This window comes from Bombus vosnesenskii, unplaced genomic scaffold (genome assembly GCF_011952255.1).
Source record: "Bombus vosnesenskii isolate JDL3184/JDL3185 unplaced genomic scaffold, Bvos_JDL3184-5_v1.1 scf7180000013263, whole genome shotgun sequence".
Taxonomy (NCBI): domain Eukaryota; kingdom Metazoa; phylum Arthropoda; class Insecta; order Hymenoptera; family Apidae; genus Bombus; species Bombus vosnesenskii.
This window is the reverse complement of record NW_022882923.1, coordinates 1,941,609-1,965,067: the sequence shown is the minus strand read 5'-3', so window position 1 is coordinate 1,965,067 and position 23,459 is coordinate 1,941,609. Positions and strand designations below refer to the sequence as shown.

At 30.6% G+C, this 23,459-nt stretch overlaps 3 protein-coding genes across 13 annotated transcripts in view; 1 reads left to right on the top strand and 2 right to left on the bottom strand.

Moving 5' to 3' along the window:
- The window catches only part of LOC117233747 (peripheral plasma membrane protein CASK), a 260,101-nt gene extending 246,743 nt beyond the window's left edge, over positions 1-13,358 (bottom strand). For 7 of the 9 annotated variants that reach the window (XM_033494308.1, XM_033494324.1, XM_033494343.1 and 4 more), the window contains exon 1: positions 12,530-13,358. In XM_033494308.1, coding sequence (XP_033350199.1) covers positions 12,530-12,588 — 59 coding nt within the window. In that variant the 5' untranslated portion in view covers positions 12,589-13,358. The remainder of the gene's footprint in view (positions 1-12,529) is intronic. The other 2 variants (XM_033494348.1, XM_033494362.1) reach the window with 1 other exon arrangement.
- A 3,530-nt stretch (positions 13,359-16,888) lies between these two features.
- LOC117234439 lies at positions 16,889-17,569 on the bottom strand (the record flags this gene model as incomplete). The annotated part of the gene is made up of 3 exons (XM_033495637.1): positions 16,889-17,084; positions 17,234-17,319; positions 17,423-17,569. Coding segments are annotated over 3 exons (429 nt in total), but the record flags the coding sequence as incomplete, so codon positions are not given.
- Positions 17,570-18,280: 711 nt separating this feature from the next.
- The window catches only part of LOC117234844 (autophagy-related protein 16-1), a 598,282-nt gene continuing 593,103 nt past the window's right edge, over positions 18,281-23,459 (top strand). For 2 of the 3 annotated variants that reach the window (XM_033496423.1, XM_033496430.1), the window contains exons 1-6: positions 18,281-18,742; positions 18,925-19,183; positions 19,283-19,445; positions 19,568-19,656; positions 21,967-22,020; positions 22,583-22,721. In XM_033496423.1, coding sequence (XP_033352314.1) covers positions 18,613-18,742; positions 18,925-19,183; positions 19,283-19,445; positions 19,568-19,656; positions 21,967-22,020; positions 22,583-22,721 — 834 coding nt within the window. In that variant the 5' untranslated portion in view covers positions 18,281-18,612. The remainder of the gene's footprint in view (positions 18,743-18,924; positions 19,184-19,282; positions 19,446-19,567; positions 19,657-21,966; positions 22,021-22,582; positions 22,722-23,459) is intronic. The other variant, XM_033496438.1, reaches the window with a different exon arrangement.

Genomic DNA, 23,459 nt, shown 5'->3' with positions numbered 1-23,459 from the left:
ATTTCATACCGGATACTGAAATTTGATATCGAATACCAATATGATAAACATGAGTAAAAAATCTGTTATTAAAAATAACCTAGTTACCTAATTAAAATTGCAAGTCGCATGAAATATTCAGTTATTAAAATATTATATTTATTTATTAAAGATGGTGGAATATTTAAAGCGTATAACGGGAGACATCAATGAGAAATATTATGAAAATGGAAAAACTCGATGCTCAAAATAAACTAGTTTAAAATTCAACAGTAAATTCTTAGAAATGTTCAGCTACTAACAATCTAATAAGAACGGTACAAACGTTTAAAACATGAGAAATATTAAATGAGAAATGTTATTAATATAGAAAGTTTTACGTTAAAAATGACCCAGTACTATATTCAAATATAAAATCATTGGAAAAATTGCATCGTTAAAATGTTATAATATTACTTTAGTAAAAACGCTACAAATATTTGAAAATATGAGAATAGGGCCAACAATCGATTACTGTTTCGCTATTATTGCACAAAAATGACTGCAATTATTTACATTAAATTTCAATATCATTCCAATATTGAAAAACATCTTCCTCGTTTATTGTCAATTAAATGACAAAATACAAATGACAAAATTTGGGAAATAAATTAAAACATAAATTTAAAAAGTAAAATGTAGCCTCTCTCATCAAAAGTTTCAATTACAACAAGTAGTAATATAAGAATTCGAAAAATAAACGTATATCTGGGCACATTTTTAATTCGAATCGTAACGCTCTAATATATATTATTCGGTAATATTATCTACATTTGCGTCCTGGAATATGGCTTTAAACAATTTACGGTAATTATAATGGTAATATATGCATACGTTCAAGCTTTAATCGCTTCTTAAGTCTATTTTTTTTACTTCTACGACTTATGCTACAATATAATTTGTGGAGTAGAAGTATAATTACCTCTCGAAAGGAGAGATAAAAATACGTAAAAAAGTAAATCCTTAAAAAGTAGTTCCTATGCAAAATTGCACTAATGTTGTATTTCTCATGAGAAATGAAGAATAATTCTTTTAAGGCATTCTAGCGGTAGTGACTTTTAGCTTTCATTAATGAATACTACTAAAAATTAAGTAATTATATTTCTCATTTTTATCGCGATTAGGTATGAGTAGATTAAAACGAGAAAATCTTTCCGGATCTGTTAGTAATAAACGGGATATCTTCGACACCTAATTTAATTAAAAAAAAATCGTGAAATGAAAGAAATCTACGGTTACGTTGTAGAATCATATCCAGGGTATATTGCAATATTTAAATCATTTCAGAACTGTTATATACCATCCTTAACACGTGATAACAGCTTTCTTGGCAGAAATTGCCAATTAATCATACCTGAGTACTGAATTAATCTTTCATAACTGGATGGTTGTTAGCTCACAAGAAAAAATTGTAGTTAAATACAATTTTTCATCTGAACGTATTGTACAAATTAGCTATAAAAGAAACGATAAATGTAAAAGAATATAATATTAAATTAATTTATTTTATATTATACGTATGTACGATATTATTGGTTTTGAATTTGTCAGGTCAATCACATCAAAGAACAATACATTTTCTATAAATTACGTAAATATACTAAGTGGTAAAAAGATTTATAATACAAATATTATTAATTGTATCAGAAATAAATAGAATTTTCGTGTGATAGTAGAATAACGAAATTAGTTAATTATTGACAAAGTGCATTGGAATTATTTTAATTAAATGTGGTCAACTATATTTAAAAAAGAATTTCATGTCCAGTAATCCAATAATAGAAATATAATAATACAGTGAAATATTTCATCTCCATCATTTGACTTTTTTTTGCAGAATATGCCGATATACCGTTTATATACCACATGTGTGTGTGTATAACGTATATATGTCGTTACGATTAAACCGCATGGATTATCTCTTTCTCAGTATTGTAAATCCCGAGACAACCTTTCTGGTTTACAATTCTCTCACAAAGGTCGCTCGCTAAATTAATATTGGACAACTGGTTGGACATAAAGAGCAAGTGGATGACAATTCACTGTGTGCTTCGTTCTGAACGATGGACTACTAGCGTTGTTATCCCATACACTGAACTATTTCGTATGACTGTTCTCGAAAGACTTACGTCCCGAATAGTGAATTATTATTGGCAGCTTATTTTGAAATAACTATTTCCAATACCTTGATTAATTGATTCGATTCAATGGATCCTCTTGTACAATAATTTACTAACTAATTAATTAATAACTAAAACTAATAAATTATTAACTAAAAAATTACTAACTAATTTAATACAATAATTTACTAATTCACAAACATCGTTAAATTGGCAAAATAAAAGTTACAGATTTGTAATTTTATGTTTTTACATTAAATTGGACAATAACTATAACAATATAATATCACAATTTTACATTAAATAGAATAATTTGTATCTTAACAAATTTAGGAACGAGAAGATTATATTAAAAAAATGACTGTTGAAATATTATGAATTTTGTCAAGTAACTGTAGTCGTGCCTAATACAGATATAGTGAATGTTCAAAATGATTGTAATTATCTAACAAGTATGAGATAGATATATTCTATTTATAAAACAAATTCTATTAATAAAATAAACGAAAATATACTACGTTACTCGGTTAAAATAGTTCTCATATATAGTATGTGCATATAGATATGCACTACGTATAGTATATATCGTATTTTAAAATAAAACCAAAAGTTCGATATTACATATTCAGAGTTACCACATCTCACATTCACATATATCTCACATTCTGTATTGACAGATGCTCAATTTAAAGCATTTTTTTAACATTCATCACTAGTTGTCGGAACCATGCGTAGAACATCCAATGCATGATTGCCATGCAGGACTCCAACCGCTCGATCGAAATTTTACATACTGTCGGTATGTATGGGTAGTTATACTATTCTACCTGGAAGCATCACACAAATTTTTGACAACAGTTATCGCCTCGTTGCTGTCCATTTCATTTTCATACACATACACAATACTATCTAGCGTACAATACCATATGCGCTTATTTTCATTTATAATTTAATTTTTATTTATACTTGCTTAATTTATACGGAAATCATTAAATCTTTTAGTAACTATAGCAATTTCTAACCTGCTTTACACTATTGCTTATAAATATTCTGATTATTCCGGATATTTCGTTAAATTTTTCGACATATTAAAATATACATATTAATGGAAAATTAATCCTAATCTGTTCCTTATATTAATTTATGTTTGAATTTACATATGAATCTTGATCCTTTGTTTTACATAAAATAATTTATTCTTTCATTATGTTAATTTTTTACCGTTATATCAATTGCACACCCAGAGACAAATTAAATTGGAAAAGTGAGGGATGGGTGAGACTTATTGATTAAAAGTAGTATCTCCGAGCTCCTTACAAAATCAGTAGACTATAAATTTAAATCACTTACTAAGACCTTACCAAGACTAACTTCTTTTTACAATGATTGAGTTATCGATATACCTAATATATAATATAAAATATACGTTATTGCTTATATAATACATATTATTGCTTAAGATGAGTTTGACAGCCTTTCTATCAGTTGATCTCTTTATCCGAGTTATGTCTCAAAATTTGTAAATTCTAAAAACAAAGAAAGTTCCACACTATTAAGCAGATAAAGAACCAATTATTTACTATAGTAAGATTGATAAAACAAACCTGAATCATAATTTAGAGTTCCTGTTTATTATAACAAAATTGATAACAGAATAGATATTACGTAACAATGGATGCACAATTAAACAAGAAATTGTGCAAAACCACAGACTGAATTGCAACAGAATTAGGTGAGGCGCATTTGAGAAGACAGAAAGGATGCTCGATGAAGTACATCGTCGAAGCCACGCCGTATCGACAATGATACTCTAGCTCCATACTCACTTGTTTCCGCGTTATTGAATTCATATAAATTACGGGTTAGCTGGTCAGAATCGAGAAGTCGTAGAGATAATGAGTTGCAATTTACGAATATAATTATTAGTGAAACTTATTATGTATTATGAAATAGAGAAGAAGCTAGAAGAGCTATAAAGAAGCTTCGAGGATGTGAGCGTATTTAGTTTTGTATAAATGTTGCAGACAGCTGAGAAACGCTTATCCGTCGGTAGAAAAGATATAGTGAAGTCATAAAGTCGGTCAGGCATTAAAGCTTACATGTTTTAAGAAACGAAACGGCAATTTCAGATATATAGACATTGTACAAAGCTCGAGACCTTGTTGAGGAATACATAACGTTAGCTAAGAAAAATATAATAAAAAAGATCTCTGTATGTTCATAACATTAAAACATTAAATTAGAGTCACAAGCGTCATAGAAAAACATTTGCACAATTCTTCCTTCAAATAACTATAGATCCTAAGATCTTAAGCACACTTGTAAAAGAGTGATATAGAACTATACAGGAAACTTTTCAGGAATATCGATTTGAAACAAGGAGCGATTAATAATACAATCATTTGTTAACGTTTTCTACGGTACCATCAAACTGTAAACGTGGGTCTTTTATGTTCAATGAATTTTTCAGTAGGCAACATATGTTAAGACAATCCAAAAGATTCATATAACATCTTCAAACATTCTAAATTAAAGTTATCGCAAAATTTTCGCCAAATAACACTTTTTAGACGGGGAGAAAAAAGGGTTTTCTACCTACTCCCTTGTGAGAAACACAACCCGGTCGAAATAGCCCGAAATAGCATGGAATATCCATTTTACAGTTTAAGGGTTAATATAAAAATGCTCTTTTGCAATGTAAATAATAATATTAGATTCTCGGAGTATCTAATAAAATATTGTTCTATTAACAAGATGGTTGAAACAATTCTATAAATTGTGCCATTTCTTTCGTCAAATAACTTTATTGGGTAAAATAATGATACTTCTGTCATCACTATCCACAAAGTAGTAAATTGTTAAAGTTAATTTTTACAAATATATTCAAATTTACGACTTTCTAATGATTCTTCTACTAAACCGGCGTTATAATATATTCTGCATCTAAATTAGTATCATATGCATATCGTAAAAATTAGCCAAGTCAGATCCAAGGCATATGCAAAACGCGATAAATAGTTTAGATGCTGTTCCCGTTCTTAATAAATCCTCTGCCAATTTGTTATATTACACGCTGAAAAGGAGAATTATATTATTCTCTCGAATTTAGAATGCCAATGGGAAATCTACGTTTGTATTACCATACGATTATGCGGAGGTTTTTTTTACCTTTAATATTGAAATATCAATTGCTCCTATATTCAAATATATCATAGATATTCATAGTAAATACTATCAACATAACTCTAAGAATATATTCTTTGATACATAAATTCATTATACTTATTTGCATAATTTTTTTTCCAAGTGTGTTATAAACCAGCGTGACGATATTGGAAGTTTTGAAAGCAAAATAGATCCTTGAAATAATTCTTTGTACTAATTGTTGTTACTCATTAAAGGAAATGATTCACCGTATTATTCTATTAAAAAAAAAAAAAAAAATGAAAATCACAATCTTCAATTCTCATAACTAACTAATATACATAGTTACTTTACTGGCTTGAAAATCTGGAGAATTTTGACACCTGACATAGAAAGTGTAAAATTCCAAATTTATTTGGTACAATGGAATGTCAGTTTGCATCCATAGTGATCTTTCCCGTGATCTGCCAAGAAGATTTCAGCAATTCAATACCACTTCTGAACTGGAGAGGATCAAACTTTCTCACTTCAGTATCCTCGACTACACGCTCGCATCGACCTAGCTCTAAAGTCTGTCATCCTTCACGTACAGGACAAAAATACATTTTGCCCTTGATATACATTAAATAACTGACGTACATTAAATAAAGCATTGTACAGTAAGCTCCTATTGCTGTTAACACCTTGAAACCGTCAATATCTTTATCATTTCTAGTTACCATCGTATGTCTCGAACATTCAACGAAATAATTAGTGTAGGATTAATGCGTAGTTCTATTATGAGGATTCTCTAGCAGCAGTGTGAAATCATTACCGTTAGATATTAGCGAAAATTGATTCAGGATAGGTATTATTGCTGAATTGAAATGTGTAGGTAATTCTATTAATAAAATCTACTAGAAATCTATGAATCTAAGTAATGATGAATAGTATTGATAATATCGAAAGATTACGTGAATTGTAAATCGAACGATTATCAAACTATATCAAGCTGTATCTAGAATCTGAGTTTACAAAGTAGGTATTTTAGATGTTACGAACGACTAGGATAATTAATTTCTTCCTAATGCAAAACTAATTTTTATGAGAAATGCGTATGATTTGTTAAAGTATGCAAATTATGAAAATTTGTGAAGCTTTATATTTGACAAATAAATTAATCCTATATACAAAATACAAGTTGTTTAAAACTATTATTTATGAACGATTTAATACATGCACAGACGTATCTTTGTAGCTACTGGATTTGAATTCTACTACGAATAAAAAATTAATTCGATCGTGAAGTGAACAAAACATCAATACATCATAAACAGGCGAACGAATTAAAAAAGCGATTCAAGCAAAAAGGGGATAATATCGATGAATACAAAGATCACATTATTTACAGGTTATTGAATCACCTAAAACACATTATTAGACATATTAATTGCCTAACAAAATAATAATGTAATATTTATTTATATTTTTGGACATTTTTCACAGCAACCTATATTTCTTAATTTATAACCTATTTAAAAGATTATAAATCTGTTTGCATAAGAAAATATGATCTATCAATTTGAATAGAAAGTATCGCAGAATTCATTTACATATATCAATAACAACAAACATTTGCTGAAATTATTTGTACTGAATTTATTTACATATTTGACACGTTCTGACAAATTTAATGATTCCAAGGATGGATTACAGTCATTTGCATTTCAATTCTGATCGTTAATAACATTTTATCTCAGGCTTGTTTGGGGAAATAATAAATCAACAACTTTATATATTTTTTAAAAACGTATTCATCACGTAGCTCTAGTAAAGATAGTTATAAACACAGTATAGGTATAAGAATTACGGTAATTTAAAACTGTTCACACCGACCAGTCATCGGAACCTATCAATATTTTAGAATAAAAATCCTCGGGGAATTGATACCATGTATGAGATCCGCGATAAATACGATTGCTTTCCACAAATACCCGTTATATCCTCTATTTATAACGTACGGAAACAAAGAAAACCACTTTCAGCGTTTCACTCACGGACAGTTGCTCCGAATACACGAAATATTTGCAACTTTTCATTAATATAGGTATCCTCTCACAAAAAACTGGGTCAGATATAACTACAACCATCGTTGTGTCATTAAATCATACGTTTCGACTAAATAAAAAAAAAGAAAAAAAGACAATGCAACACAATTTTGTCTAAACTAAATCTAAGTTATGTAGCAATTCTAAACTTCAAGGAATTGCAACTATTACTGCAATTTTTTTAATTCTCAGATATCATAAGAAGTTGTACTAATTTAGAATATAGTTTCTTTCTTTTTTGACCATGTCGATCAAACGTAGCTATATAATGTCCAATATAACGCTAGCTGCTCGTACTTAAATGCTGTTCCTCAATGGAATACCGTCAATGGAGGTAGATAGAGAGGTGAACATAGAAGTTTCGTTCTAAACTATTCTTAGGACATCGAAGTTTATACAGTCATTCATGGGCTAATGACCACAGCGGATAATGGTAAACCAGCATACAATCAATATCCTGTTCAAAGATGGTAATGGCAAAGGGCAAGTCGATTATTTATCCTTAAACTCTTTAGAAAATCTCTGTAGGATGCATAGTACTTAAGAAATTCATGAAATTCGACCACTATTTTGTACCGTCGATTATCTTAGACGACTATTTATTTTAAAACATGCATTCAAGAACAGATTGACAGCAATGATATTAATGCGACATCACTTGGGAAATCTCGTTCTGGTCTGTTATAATCTTCAAGCATCAATTCCCAGGCTATCGAAGTCGGATGTGGTCGATATTTTAATGGAACTATATTGGACTCACGATATATCAACAGGAAGGGTATGAGTGCTTAAAAGGGAAATACTTGACCAATATCAAGCAAAAACTTCCTAGCAAGTTGATCTCAGATGCATTTCTGACACTTTATTGGATATTAACACCAGAATTTTAAAAGAATTTTGTGTTTTTCGCATCTTGTTTGTTAAACTATGGTTTTTACTCTACTTCTTTCTATAATTACATTGTATTTCAAAGAAGTAATAATAATGTAATATTAACAATATATATTTAATAACGTAATAAATAAGAAGATATATATAAATTTTGTTATTTAAGATACATTTAGAAAATGTAGAGCACAAAATATATTGCGACAAAAACATTTCGCAAACATTTAGCTAATGTCGACTTTGTATCGTTCCATTTTAGACGCGATTCATTAGGATCGATGACACTTCGTTTCTATTAAGCAGAATCCAACTTCACATCATCGGTAACAATTGGCGATATGCCAAAGAGCTACATACATGTAAGAAACGAATAGTGCATCTATTGCTATGGTACTAAATAAATTACTCGTATAATGTACATAAAAAGAACAAATAAGAAGGCCAGACAGATTCCTTGAAAAGTTACACTTAATAAATAATTTTTTGTAGACAAAAATTAATTACTTATATCTTATCTTAGATTTTCATAAAATGGCATCTAACACATTTTTGTAAATATGATGTGCTTTAAGCTGATACTAGCAAAAGATATTTCTAGAAATAGAAGTTAAAAATCGAAATGAATAATTTTTTCGAATTTTTTGATATAACTTTAAAAATCTTTTTTCAATAGAAAAATAAATAATTTGATATGTGATAACATAATGGAAAAAATTAATTGTTTTGGATCGAAATTCTATAATCTTTGCTGTTCTACTTTGCTTTTAGATATAATTATAGAACTTATGTAGAGTATCTATTCGGATAACCCAAATGATGAGAAACTTTAGCGAGAAATTTGCACTTTGGGGAGGAAACTGCTTGATACAAATAATCCTTTAGAAGGGAAAACCCATTAAAACGGCTTTGTATTTATAGAGCGCTCGAAGGTGCGCTCTGTGATGAATGCACAATGCACAAATTTTAAGTACATATGTACTTGTAACGTAGAAAATATTTTAATACAACCTATTGTATCGCTATACAGAAAGATTTACGTAAGAGAAATATCTCTGTGCAAAGACATTGTAAAAAATAATTCTGCAAAATTATGTAACGTAATATTACATATAGAGTATCGTTTGATATCACAAGAAGCTTATTAAATAAAACGGAGCATTCATGGAATTAATAATGATAAAATATGGTATTTAACAATCATATTCCATGTATTCCACGTATAACTTCACTATATTTCTTGATTTTTACAAAGCAAATTAAACTTCCAGTATGTTAAAATATTAGAAAATATTGCAAATACTAAATAATATTTTCGACGATATACAATTTGGTACTGTTTTTAAAAATCGCATGAAACTGAAAAAATAACGCTACAACATTGCGCAGTCTCTCCATTATACTACAAATATAGAAATTTCCGAAATATAAATATAATGTTCCCAAGAGTGCGTGTTCTCTCGTATACAATTCCTATCGCGTACCGACCACTTCGACCTCAATCTTTTCCTTGTTCAGTATCTCATTACATTGAACTTGATCGTTTGAGCTTGATATTTGCTCAACCAACAAATCCATTGAAGAAAAAGCATACGTGCCATATCAAACGCATCAAGAGAAATGTATGATAACGATTGCTTCCGCTACTTCCTAAGTCCAACACGCTGGACAACCGGCTGCAATTAAGTTCAAGGGCAAATTCCATCATCAAGAATTTACTCTAACTTCTCAGAAAACATGTAGACAGAGCCGTTGTATGCACGACCCTCGACGACTGAGTTACGAGGGGGATGAAAAGTAGGGCGAGCATCGTAAAAGAAGTGTTGGCCAAGTTGCATTTTACCTGGTATGTGCCAGCGTTAAGGCTTGCTACTGCAATTTCGTGTATTTATTGGAACTCTTCTCTTCCGGGGTCGCTCGATCGAGCCCAGGGAAACGTATGTGCTGCAACGTTTCCACGCTTTTTTTCCCTCTCCCTGCCTCTCAGATACACATTTCCAATTTCTTCTCGTCAATGCATTCACTCAAATAAATTGGACTTTTAATAAACATTAAAATTCGCATACAGTCAGAAGAAATGAGAAATGAAATTATAATAAGCGATAGATGGAAGTTCACTCAAATTTATAATAGTTAGCGTTAGAAGACTAGTGGTCGTGCAACAAGAAATTCAAAATAACGCGTTCATCACGGAATTTTACGCCAGTTGAAGCTCTTGAAATTCCAATTTTTTTTCGTCGAAGTGCTCACTCGGATAAATCGAATTTTTAATCAACATTAAAATTCATGTGCTACGGAAAAGAAAAAGAAAGCAAAGGGAATTAATGGAAGTTAATGTGAATTTACTTCTTAGAGGGTTTATGGTCATGTAACGAGGATTTCGAAATAGCATGTTCGTCACAGGATTTTACACGATCTGAAGCTCTTGAAATGTTCCATCGAACGAGAGTGAAGTTGAAACTAACGTGTTATCTATAAACATGTGACAGTATTGCTCGTAGCCTATATATGATTCAGTATATCACATTTGAAAAATAATATGAAGTTTCAGGGCAATGCGCAGTTCTATGTAGGTTCGTATTTTATTACTGAGCTCGTTTTATGCCCTTTTGCTTTTGTTACATTTCATTGAGACAAAACTGCGTAATTTCAAGCACTGAAATAAAAAATTGTGAATGATACTGTGTAATACAAAGCGTCGATTACAAAATGAAAATTTTATCAAAGCAGGGACAGATGCTATGTACGTGAATTATAAATTGTTATGTACGGACAGATGAATGTGAATTGCAAATATCAGAATCACATTTGTTTCTATTTCTTTCCTCCGACATAACTTACTATTTTTCATTGTTTCATTATATAAACAATTTACATCTTTTTTCCTTAAGATTTTATTCTTAACATAAATGTTTTAATAAAGGTTTAATATACTAAGAGCCTACTTTAATTTTTAGAATAAAAAATATAGGAAATATATCAAAATCACTTTTTCACACTTAACGACAATGAATCTCTGTTTACATACAAAGAAATAACTATCTATAATATTTTGTTTTTCACTTTTTCATCATTAAAAAGTTAATTTCCAATATGTTGTAAATTATAAAAAAACAAAATGTACAAAATCAGACAATCTATAAATTTTTTACTTTCACTTTGTAACGAATACTATAAACTCTGCAATATAAAATAAAAAGTTTATATCGTAAAAGAATACAAAGATAAACAGATATTGCAAAAGTTATTCTTCTGAAGGTTTTGTTTTATACAAATCTCGAAATTTTATGTTTTTAAAAAGTTATAAAATTTGAAGAAATGAGAACTAACTGCTAAATTTTTTATCCTATATTTATCACTCTTAGAAAAATACTGTATCAGTTATTTCACTAGAAAATCAATCACATCAGTTTTTTCACTAGAAAAAACGTATACAAATATTAATGTATGATATTCATGTATTAGTTGTATCGTTACACTGGTATTTTTATCAGTAGCATTTCAGAGTGCGCACTTATACAACTGATACGATGATAAGGTGTTATTACGTTACTTTCCATTCATAGAATGAAACTTTCAAAAGTACGCAATATAAAATACTTGTTTTCTATTATTAGATGTAGTTTAAAATTCGCCTTTCTTCGTAACTGCTAAATACTACCCACTTATAAACAGAACATTGGGCGTACCATGTAACCGCATTGTTAAAATATTTATATGAACGATTAACTGCTAGTGAGAACATCAATAAAATATAAGGACAGCATTTTATTTCTTGCGCATACGATATTCAAGTTTAAAGGTAAAAGTATGGTTCATGGGTTTTCATCGAAAGGGTGGGTCACGTTGCTAGAGACAACCTATAAAGACTTGAAATAAAACTTGCATGAATAGGCACGTAGACCAGACTTCTTATTCAACACGCACCTTTTCCTTGCATTTGCATTGTTACTTACCCATTCGCCCCTTTTGAGTCAACAAATATACGTCATCGTTTCTACACGCGGTACATGCTTACGCGCGCGCAACTGTCCCCAGATTCAATACGAACACGCATAACCTATGCTATACACACGGTACGCATATCAAAGAATTAACGTGTAACATAGGCATTCCCGTATCGTTCGCCTGTCAAAGTATAGTATCTTATATCTCTTTCACCCTTTCCTTTGAATTGTTTCGCATTTTGACACTTGCTCCCTCTCCCTAGTCATGACTCATACTACATAGTACTAGCGCAGCTGTCTCATTCTTTCTCACGAATTCGTTACTCACTTGCCGATAATCTCGCAGAGCTCGTAAACTTCGTCGAAGAGAACTTCGTCGTCCGCCATAGTAGCAACGGGGAGGTCGAAGAAGTCGACCGAATGAGGAGGCTATACGCGCCAAAAGGCGCGTCAATGCTATACGAATTCGTAATAATTCGTTCGGTATTCAGATACGCTTCGTTTCTCTCCTCAGTAGGCCTGGGCCGACGGTGTGCTGTTGTTTCGTGTCGTGCCGTGTGAAATACGCGGCGGCGTGAACGTAGCCGCGTATAGTGGATTCACGGCCGCCTTCGTTCTCCCACCCTCTTCTCGTGTTCTATCCCTTTCTTTCCACCGATAGCGGCCAATTCGTTTTCCTCTACGCGCACGTTACGCACATACACACATATAATATATGTACACAGCTGTGGATAATACACCCGTGTTAGCACGCCCGATTGTCGTCGCACTGGCACTCCGATCGGTACACGCGAGTCCGCAACCCGTATACCTCTCAGCTATATTAGTAGACAGTAGGTGAAATTTTGCACGATGGCCAAGGGTGCCGAATACACAACCGACACCGCCTTTAAACCTTGCCTTGCTGTTGCCGGCAAAGACAGTATACACAACTGACGAAAATATACGTAATACGGACGTTTACACGATCGTGTCCTGACTCAACTACGAAGAAAACCGGATCTAGCCGAATCGGTTGTCTCGACGGAACAGTCGGTCGTGCAATTAACAAGAGCGATCAGCGAGAAGCGACCAGACAGACACCGATGTCACTACACACACTTTCCTCGTCTGTCAAAGGCTGGAGTAGACTCACTCGCTCCGAAGCAAGACTGGTTGCATAAAACGCGGCGAGCGACTGCGCCGACCAACTGCCTCCCCTCTGACCCCTCTGAATAAAAGTCCCATATGGTGGGGCGGGCGTGGCGCCGCTTCGCGTGCAACCTTTGGCGCTTTAACAGTTCTGTTTTTTGTTTCTTCCCCCTCGACTGCAATATTCGCCAATCGTATGCAACGCTACAATCGAGCATATCTGCAATATTCGTTGATGTTCAACCAGGCACATGAGATACCGACATCCAAAATTACTCCAATGATAAATCCTGCAATCCATCGAAGGAACTCAATTTTGAAAATATAGGATCATCGCCTAAATACACATCTGTGCTGATATTATATGGGCATTGGTTAAAGTTCAACTATACGTCTATAATATAACTCAATTGTAGAAAGCGATAAAGATGCACTTTGCGTCATATCTACGGTACATACATCTCATCTGTGACCACGCCACACATTCTGTAATACCGACCATTTGAAGGTTTTATTACACATATAATATTATGTCGAGTACGATTAGTTCGTTTGAATGTGTTCCGTTTATTTGAACAAAATTAATTTATTTGAATGTAAATTATTATTATATGAACGAGAAAACGTATATAATAAACAGAATCATTAAGCTGTTATTATATGAACTTCAGTTATATCATTGACTAAGGACAGACGTTCGACGTGATATCAAATTGGAACTTTGTTTCTCGGATTCTGAAATACCGACTAGAACAAAATCAGAGTATTTCTTATGCTCTTTGGGATTTGATATGGCGAATAGAGAAATTATATTCAATTCAATTATCATGAGGTACGCGTCAATTACTCGCAATTCAATAAAGAATAAAGAATATCGGCTGGCTTCGATAGACTTAAACTTCATTTGAATGTCTGGCACCTCAGTTCACTCAAAATATAAAGTATCGAAGTTCACGAAAATGTTCGAATTAAATCTAGTTCACGTACCTGAATTATTGCGAAGCAATTTTTAAAATAACCGGGCGTTTGAGGGCGGAGCTAATGCTGGTATGAAGCGGGTGTGATAGAGGAAGACTGACACTTGTCTGAATTGTTTCTTACAGTGATTTTCAATTTGACGTTAATTGGCAAGTGAATTGTATGTAATAATATTACATATCCGCAATTAAATCTCCAAAAATAGAATGGTATGTTCTTTTAGATCTCTAAGGACATTTTAGTTAGATATTACACATTTTATTTATATTGTACGCGATAAACGTGGAAACCTTTCTCGAGGACCCGTGTCAGTTGTCAATAATCGCGACGGACCATGTGCCGATAATCTAAACATTCCTCGACATTGAACCGTTGATCAGTTTCAGCCAGTCTCCGAGCAAATGTCGAAAGGATCAGATCCAAAGCTTCAGTTGCCTTCGCTACATTAAATAGCTAAGTAAATGAACTGTGACTCGTTCTTTTCTTTTTTTTTTTTTTTAATAATATATGCTTGTTAAAATATGTGCTTGTTACATGCATATGTAGATAATGTATTTTTTAAACAGGCACTTGTTTTAATATAAATAAGTGGCGTTCGAGTCTGCCAGGATCCATCTGTGTCCTGTTAGTGAAAGATCAAAGAAACTATTAGTGATTCACAATCTAATTAATTACTCACGATCAAATTTTAAAATATAATTTTTATACTTTTCACAGAATCTTCTTAAGACCCGGTGCTCAATCCGTGCCCAAATCGCGCCTGATTTGTGCCTAATTCATGTCTAATTCGTGCCTAATTCGTGTTCAGTCCGTGTCCAATCCGTGTCCAATCCGTGCCTAATCGATACCCAATCTGTATCCAATACCCACACCCTATTCTCTGAGGTAAGTATGCATAAGTAAGTGCAAAGCTTTAAAACATTAGTACAAAATTTCTGCAAACCTAGAAATCGGTAAAACAGATTAGTAGGATAACTTAAGTAGGTATTTCATCCTGCCACTTCTTTATGAATTATATTCTCCTGGTACAAAATCATTGATATTACTACAAATTCTTAGATATTGATAGAATTTTCAGACAATTTTGCGATTTCGTATTAGGAGCATATAATTTGTAAAGAGATAGCACGAATAATAACTCATTTTAGATGTAACATGAAATAATTTTTCGTGTTCCACGATTTATAAAGATTTGTGTAGAACTATAAAATTGCACATTATTATTGCAGAGAAAATAAAAAATTCCATGCATCTATAGTACGCGTCTATGCATAATCTATATAAACGTCGGTTGAAACAGTGATTTTCAAGATAACCTAATGTGCTGTTAACTTTTTAACGCTCTAACCACATAAATAATTTCATTTTCGAAATTATCAATGGCATGAACATTATATTATTTTTATATTTTTATTCCAATTAGTAGGAATGATAATCAAATTCACTTAATCATTCTTTTTCTTCCACACTACATCACTACAGTTAAGTATATATATACGTATATGTACATATGCATATACGTACATATATCTGTATAGCAGATGTAACGCGTCGCTAAATAAAGCAACATAAGTAATTAAAATAATAATTGCACTAGTGCGTAATGAAGTAATGCTTTATGAGATATTGTAGTAGTATAAAATTCTATAGTTCATTTCTGATCATAGGACATTCTGCCATACACTTTATTTGTAATTTCATACAAGACTTTAGTTTTATTTCAAATCGCTATTATACATGGAATCTGTACCTTGTATGTTGTTACGTCGCGTAACACTCTACCTAGCCGAGGCCACACACCGCGGGCAAGATGGCAATCACATGTCTTCGGATACTCACTGCGTACTCTCAATAGCCTCAAGTACCTTCCATAAATCTCATAGATTTCCTAGTAAAGGTCCTTCAAACCAAACAAACGTCTATTTCCGAAGAATTTCTAAAGACTATTGTTCACCACGGCTGGACAAGGGAAAGTTAGTTTTTCTCACGTACGCTGCAACTTTCCTCCCACTAACCACTTTCTCTCGAGGGCGGTTAGGACCCTTCGTTTAAACAATTAACAACGAAGCCTATTCCCTCACTCTCCTGACTAAAATCGTCACCAACAAATCCGATGGTCCCGTGCGCTAGACACACCGGGGATACACACCCGCAGACAGTCACTCATTCATCTCGTACATACGCACCAGTGTAACTGCCTTCGTTATAAGTTGTTGAAATATAACTTACTACTGTGTCATATTCATTTAACCACCTCTGTTATCTTAACCGAAACAGGGGAACGACTACTTCGCGGCGTCGATTCACCGAATCGTAGCGAGAATTTACGCCTCTCGCTGACGCGTTTTCCTCGCGACCGCGTCTCTCCGCGAACGGTCGTAACATATCTGATTATAGATTGTCGATTATAAATTAATATAGATTATAGAGCTGCAAGTACGTTTTGTTTAACTGATATTACATACCACTTTGCCAGTGATAAAAGTAGAATATCATGCATTTATACATATGACGAGTTAAAGGAAGAACTTTATTTATTGGTATTCAAAATTATGGGTTTATTTTTTACTAACTTTTACTATCGTAAATATGTTAATCCTTCGAAAACATCTTCCAAATCTTCTTTTTGTCCAAAAACAGTTAATACTATGATTGCTTTATTCCGTCCCCACCTTTGTCGAACTGCGTACGTTCCGAGTGCTATAAATTTTACTTCCTGTTGGAGGTATTTCAAATGTCTGTGGTCATATCCCTTCAAGATTACTATTCTTTGTCTGTTTTTACATAATAGATTAGATGAATTATGTATCACGTTTATCTTTCTTCTTATTTGCAAGAGAAGTTAAAAGTTAAATATAAAATCAATATCATAGATTGCTACAGACAATCATCAATATAGAAAAATTAGTATAGCATATAATACCCATTCTTTGTCCAGCTATCAATATATTGACATTTCACCTGGTCAGTGTCTATTATATTATAAAGGAGCATTAAACCAACTGCTATCTAAAATTAATTAGTATAATTTACATTATTTAAATTAAGTATGTATATTTTAAAAGTTATTTTGTGGCAATTATTAAATAATTTATATTTATATCACGCTTACATTTGCCGCTGCTGTTCCTCGATTCATATGCAAATCGGTATTAAGTATGGCATAAAATACATATTGCATTGGACCAGGTTGACGTCGGTTATTGACATGATTTCTTTGACGCCTTCTAATTATTTGATTACTATTTCTATGATTGAGTTATCCAAACTTTCTTTTATTTTTAAACAATTCTTGGCGCTTAACAATCAATTAATATAAAATTACATATAATTTAAAAGAAATATTTATACCTGTTAGTTAATTCCAATTTATTAACCGTATCTTTATTTGACTTTTTTTCGTGACATCGTTCGTTCCTTTTCCTGTATTTCATAGTAACAAAACTTTTCGAACGTGGAAGACAAGCCAAAGATATTTGTTTCTACATTTCAATTTTGATTGCTATTCTACTAAAAGATATGCTAGTCAATAGTAATTAATATAATATAAATATTGGTTTAAAAATGATGAATCCAAAATGCAAATTAAACATAGAGTAATGAATATTTTGTTTTAAAATAAATTGAACAATTTGTTTTTAAGAATTTTGTTTTTAAGAAAGATTTTGAAGAAGACAAATATCAAACCTAGATAAATGGCATGTGATATCAGCTGAACAAAACGCGATGCAGCGAACTGTTTCATCATCTGCCGCACATTAGTTTACTTTGTTCATATTCAAATATATCCCATTTTAATTGTGAATAAATAATAGGCGTTTATTCTAATTTATCTATGCTACTTATATATGACGTAATTGATTACTGAATAGAAGTTGCAGCAAAATATTTTATCATTTGTTACCGACTTCAGTGAAATTGTGTTTGAAATTCAAATACTGAAGTATCGAAATCTCGCAGAGCACCCATATCGACATTTCGAATAACCGGCAATTTCAGGGTAGCAGTGTAGTGTTTGGTATACTTAGGTTAGAATAGCTATTTTCATAATTAAAAATATTCGTGGTAAATTTGAATGTCATGTGATTAGTAAGACGTTTTTCGATGTTAATGGTGATTAATGTTCAAATGAAACATTACTAGTCTAAGATAAATTTTTTGTGATAAAGCAGTGTATGTCGAAGGTTGCCAAAATATCTACCAACTGTTCTGCTTGATGTAATGTTTTTTATACAACTTTGATAAGAAAAGACAAATAATTTACATCACAACAATAGTAAAGAGATATTTCATGCACTGAAAATGGCTGCGAGTGAATCAGGTGTATCGTCACATTCTAGGGAAGATAGTAATTGGAGGAAAGATCTAATTTTACAATTGCAAGAAAGGAACAAGAAACAAACATATTGTTTCTTAGATCTTATTAGTTTACGTAAGATTTCTTTTCATGTAATTCTTAATATAGTTAGTTACAAAAATTTAAGTGATATATTATCAACTTGTTATTATTATTATATTTTGACTTGATGTGCTACAATCTTTTTAATATCCATTGAAATGTACATATATCATTCTTTGAATTAATAGATATGCAATACTATCTTTATTTTATAGATAACAGATTGTTTGAAAGTGCAAACACATTACGTGGAGAAAATATACAACTAACCGTAGCAAATGAAACTCTACGCCGAGAAGCAGCTAGTGGAACTCCTGGTTTAAGTGTAAATGCTGATCTTGAAGCTCGTCTTTTAAAGCAAGCAGAAGAATTAGCAACATTACATAAAAGAAAAGGAGAACATACGCAACAAATAGTAGATCTTAATAACAAATTGCAGGAAATGTTGAAGGAGCTTCAAATCAAGGAAGCGAGGTATGTATGTCTTTTTTCATTAACAGAATTGCAAATTCTTCCAATCATATATGTATTATACGTTTCAATAATTAATTTCATAATATTTGTAAAATTTAGTGTGGTAGAAAGTATGGAGCTCAATGCCAATTTACGTTTAGAAGTATCAAAATCTCTTAGCAGAGAAAGAGAGCTAGAAAGTATTAATCAAATGTTAAAGGATGAGCATCAAGCCTTGCAACTTGCTTTTGCATCTTTAGAAGAAAAACTTAGAAAAACACAGGTATTTATAATATAACATGCAATGTAAAATATTTTTCGCTAATATCATAATTTGTATGATTTATGTTTGATCATAATATATATTTATATTTGTAAATGCTAATATATTTTTAATATTTATAGGAAGAAAATCGCCAATTAATAGAACGTTTGATTAAGTACAAAACACGAGATGCAGAGAAAGTAAATGAAGAAAACGACAATTTTCTGAAGTAAGTACCATATTTATCTCTTTTTTGCTGGCGTTTTGTCCTTATTAATTGTCCTTTCTCCTTCTATTAATTTTTTGTTTATATAAAGCAAGTAATTTAAATTTTTGTGTAAGATTATTATCGTTTCCTTGCACATATCTTGTATTGTTAAATAGAAAATGTGATGGCTTTTGATCTAATTGTAACATAATTACAATTAGTATATTTTTGTAAATAATAACTCATTGTATGTATCATATGTTTTCTGAAACCATATGTTCATGCAAAGGTTGTATCATTTCCAATATATCTTTATTGTATCTTTAATCTTTTATTGCTATATTTTGCATAGATTAGATCTCTTCTATTTGCTTATTGTATATTTTCTTTCATAATTTATCCTTAAATGCTTGACTAATTGCTGCAGTTTGTGTATTTTAATATAATATGTAGGATTTATAATCTTTTCTTAATTGGAAGCTCTTTAATTAAATATTACTATCCATAAATTTCAAATTTTATTGCATAAAAAACATATATATATATATTTACATCATCCATTCTCATCATCCAAAATTCGTATGATTCGTACTAATACAGAGGATTTTAATAGTATAGTCATTTCATTAAATAAGAAAGAATATTAGGCTAATTATATTTTTTATAGATAGATTTTGTTTGCATTTGAGAATTACTGACATTTTATTTCTTAGTGATAAAATATTTTCATTATTGTGATAATTTACCTGTAATTGATATGTTAATCGCATTCTGGAGATACTAAAATACATGTAATGTGTTTGGCATATTATACTACATACATATTTTTGTGTTTAAAATAAGCTAAATAGGGAATTATTTTATTCAGAATTCAATAAGACATTATCCTTCAGATATCTGGAATAAATCGTAGAATTCTTAAATTTTTTGTAACTATTCTAATATGTCATAAGCTTCATTTTGTACATATCTTGCAGTAGCAATGAATAAAAATCATAGCAAATATGCTATCGATCGCATACGATGTTATGTACCGTCTGTCGGCAAAAACTCTCACATTTTGAATAGATAATATCTATTAGATATAATAAACTTGTGTCTTTTCAAGAATTATCCAAATGAATATAGAAAAAAGGAAATAAGCATTTAATATTTATAAAACACATTTATATATGCATATGTATAATTTTTAAATTTTTCAATCTTATAGACCCATACATACGCCCAGTTATCAGCGTGTAGTACATACATGAAGTTACATTTGTACTTCGTGCTTTAAAATAACTTTATCAGTATGCTTCATCTATATAATATACAACTATATAAAATATATAAATGAAACAGATTTTTTATATTATGATAAGGAAACAAAAATTCTGTCGCAGAATATCGTAATACAATTATAGTTTCTTTCATCGTTTCTTACATTTGTTTTCATTACATACATAATATATATTAATAATACTAAAATTAAATTAATAATCTAAGAAGATATTTTATACTAATAAATCAAGACAAATTTTACATTTTGCTACATTATCATAGAAAGTTTTGCATATAATTTTGATACCTTTTAGCAATTATGTTCTCTATCAATAGTTTTAAATTTACGAATGCCATATGCACGAAATTTGGAATTATTAATTTTGTTAGCATGATGGTACTATACTAATTTGAAAGTATTTTGTTATTAACGGTTTAATAAAGTTCACATATTCCATTTTCACTATCTATTGTAGGTACATAGAATATTTTCTTTAACATTGTTTTTTATCACTTCAAAATAATGCATTTGTATCATATATGTATTTTTAAAGTGAGAAGTTTTTTTAAATTTGGAACAAAAAGAATTCACATTGTGACAGCAGTATTTTCAATTAATAGAACAAGAAAAATATATGTACAGGGTAATCTTTTGCTATATTTAAATTTTATTTTTGATAAGATTATTGCAGTTAACTGAATTTTCAAATTCTATGATTTTATGACCAGTAAGTGTAAAAATACATATCTCTTTTGACTTTGGATATTTTGAAATGTTTTTTGATACATTATTATACACTACATGTCAATTTCTTGAATTTAATGTAGATTATGTTTGAATAATTGATTATATTTTCTTGATACAATACATTTTAATACGTTTAATTAAAAATTATGAGATTTTATTAAAACTAACATTTGAGTCGGTTACAAATATTTACAAATCATTTAAGATAGTATGCAAAATATTAAACTTTCCACAGAGCGAGAGAATGAAGGGGTACGTCAAGATACCATCATTGTAGCAATTACATTAGCACTTCACAATGCTTGACATTTTATTTTCAGTGAGAGTTTTTCCAGTCCCACAGCCTTTTTGATGCAAACCATATCAAAATTTGGGTAAGTTTGTGCAAGTGACGTGACAAAAATTATGCTTATAGCTCAATACAGCTTTGGGTCGTTTCTTAAAGGAAGCTGATCATATCATACGTTCGCATATGTCCATACTTTTCGTTTGTTTTCGCTTTTGTGTTCATGTTTATTATATATGTATTATTATAATACAAATTAATATAAAAAAGTAAAGTGAGCGAGTGAATTTAAAATAAATGAAGAGAATGAAAAAAAAGCAATTATGCTGAAACATATGTTTTACTAAATAAATACGTAAACTTAATAATTATTAAATACAAATAAATATAACTAATGTAAATAATAAAAATAATAAGATAAACGTTTAAAATAACAATTAATTGGGAGATTTATTGTTAATATGAAGAAATAACAACAGCGAAACGTTGGTTTTACTAATTGTTTTACCTTGCATGAAACATAACAATACAGCGATCAAAGAGAAAGGGCAACTTTCCGATATCTTTGGGTATTTATATGCAAGAATATTTTATTTCTAATAGTTATTGAATCATTATTAAATCGTGGGCATGTTTATATATTTTTTCAGAAAAAGGCAAGCAAAAGTGCAGAAAGAGTTGGAAGATGCGGCTCGCGACACACGACCTGTTAGTCCCGATAGATCCAGTTTAAAAGAAGGAATCTCTGGTCTTCCTACTGCGGTTCCAACAAAAGTATCCGTCACGTTTGTACGTTGACAAAACTTTAATTTATGAAATACTTTATATTACGCTATTACTGTGGAAATTCTAGTACAAATGTTTATTAATTCGTTGTAACACGAAAATGCATGTTTTGTATGACAAAATAAGAAAGTTGTTGGATGCAAACTCGATGCTTGATATTTGCAAAATTTATGTCACGAACAATTACACGAGCATTCTGTTTTCATGTTACTCCTGCATTAATATTATTAATAATCATACAATGATTTTAAATGTCCAATTAAACATTCTTAGATTATTGAAAAAGAATTGGAACCACATAATGCATCAGAAATGATTTGAATACGTGGTACATTTATAAATCGAATATTTAAAGTATTTTTTAAAAAGATATGACATATATTTATATATATATAAATATATATATTTTTATAGAGAGAAGAATTATTTATAATACAAACTTACGTCATTTATTCTTTGCAACCTTATCAAGATTTAAAAAATTTTTATTAAAAAAAATTGTTTTTTTCTTTTCTTAAAAAAGAAACTAAGTTGATATTAATTGCATACCATTTTTTAATTAGAAAATATTGTCATATTGACGTGCATATGCAACATTCGTTTTCGTTTAATGAATTTACATGTCTTATATAGATATAATTTATCCACATATTATGTATCTACAAATCAACGAAAAATAAATACACTATTTTTATTACTTTTTATAAGCAGATTAGCTGTTAAAAGGTCTAATTTCTTTCA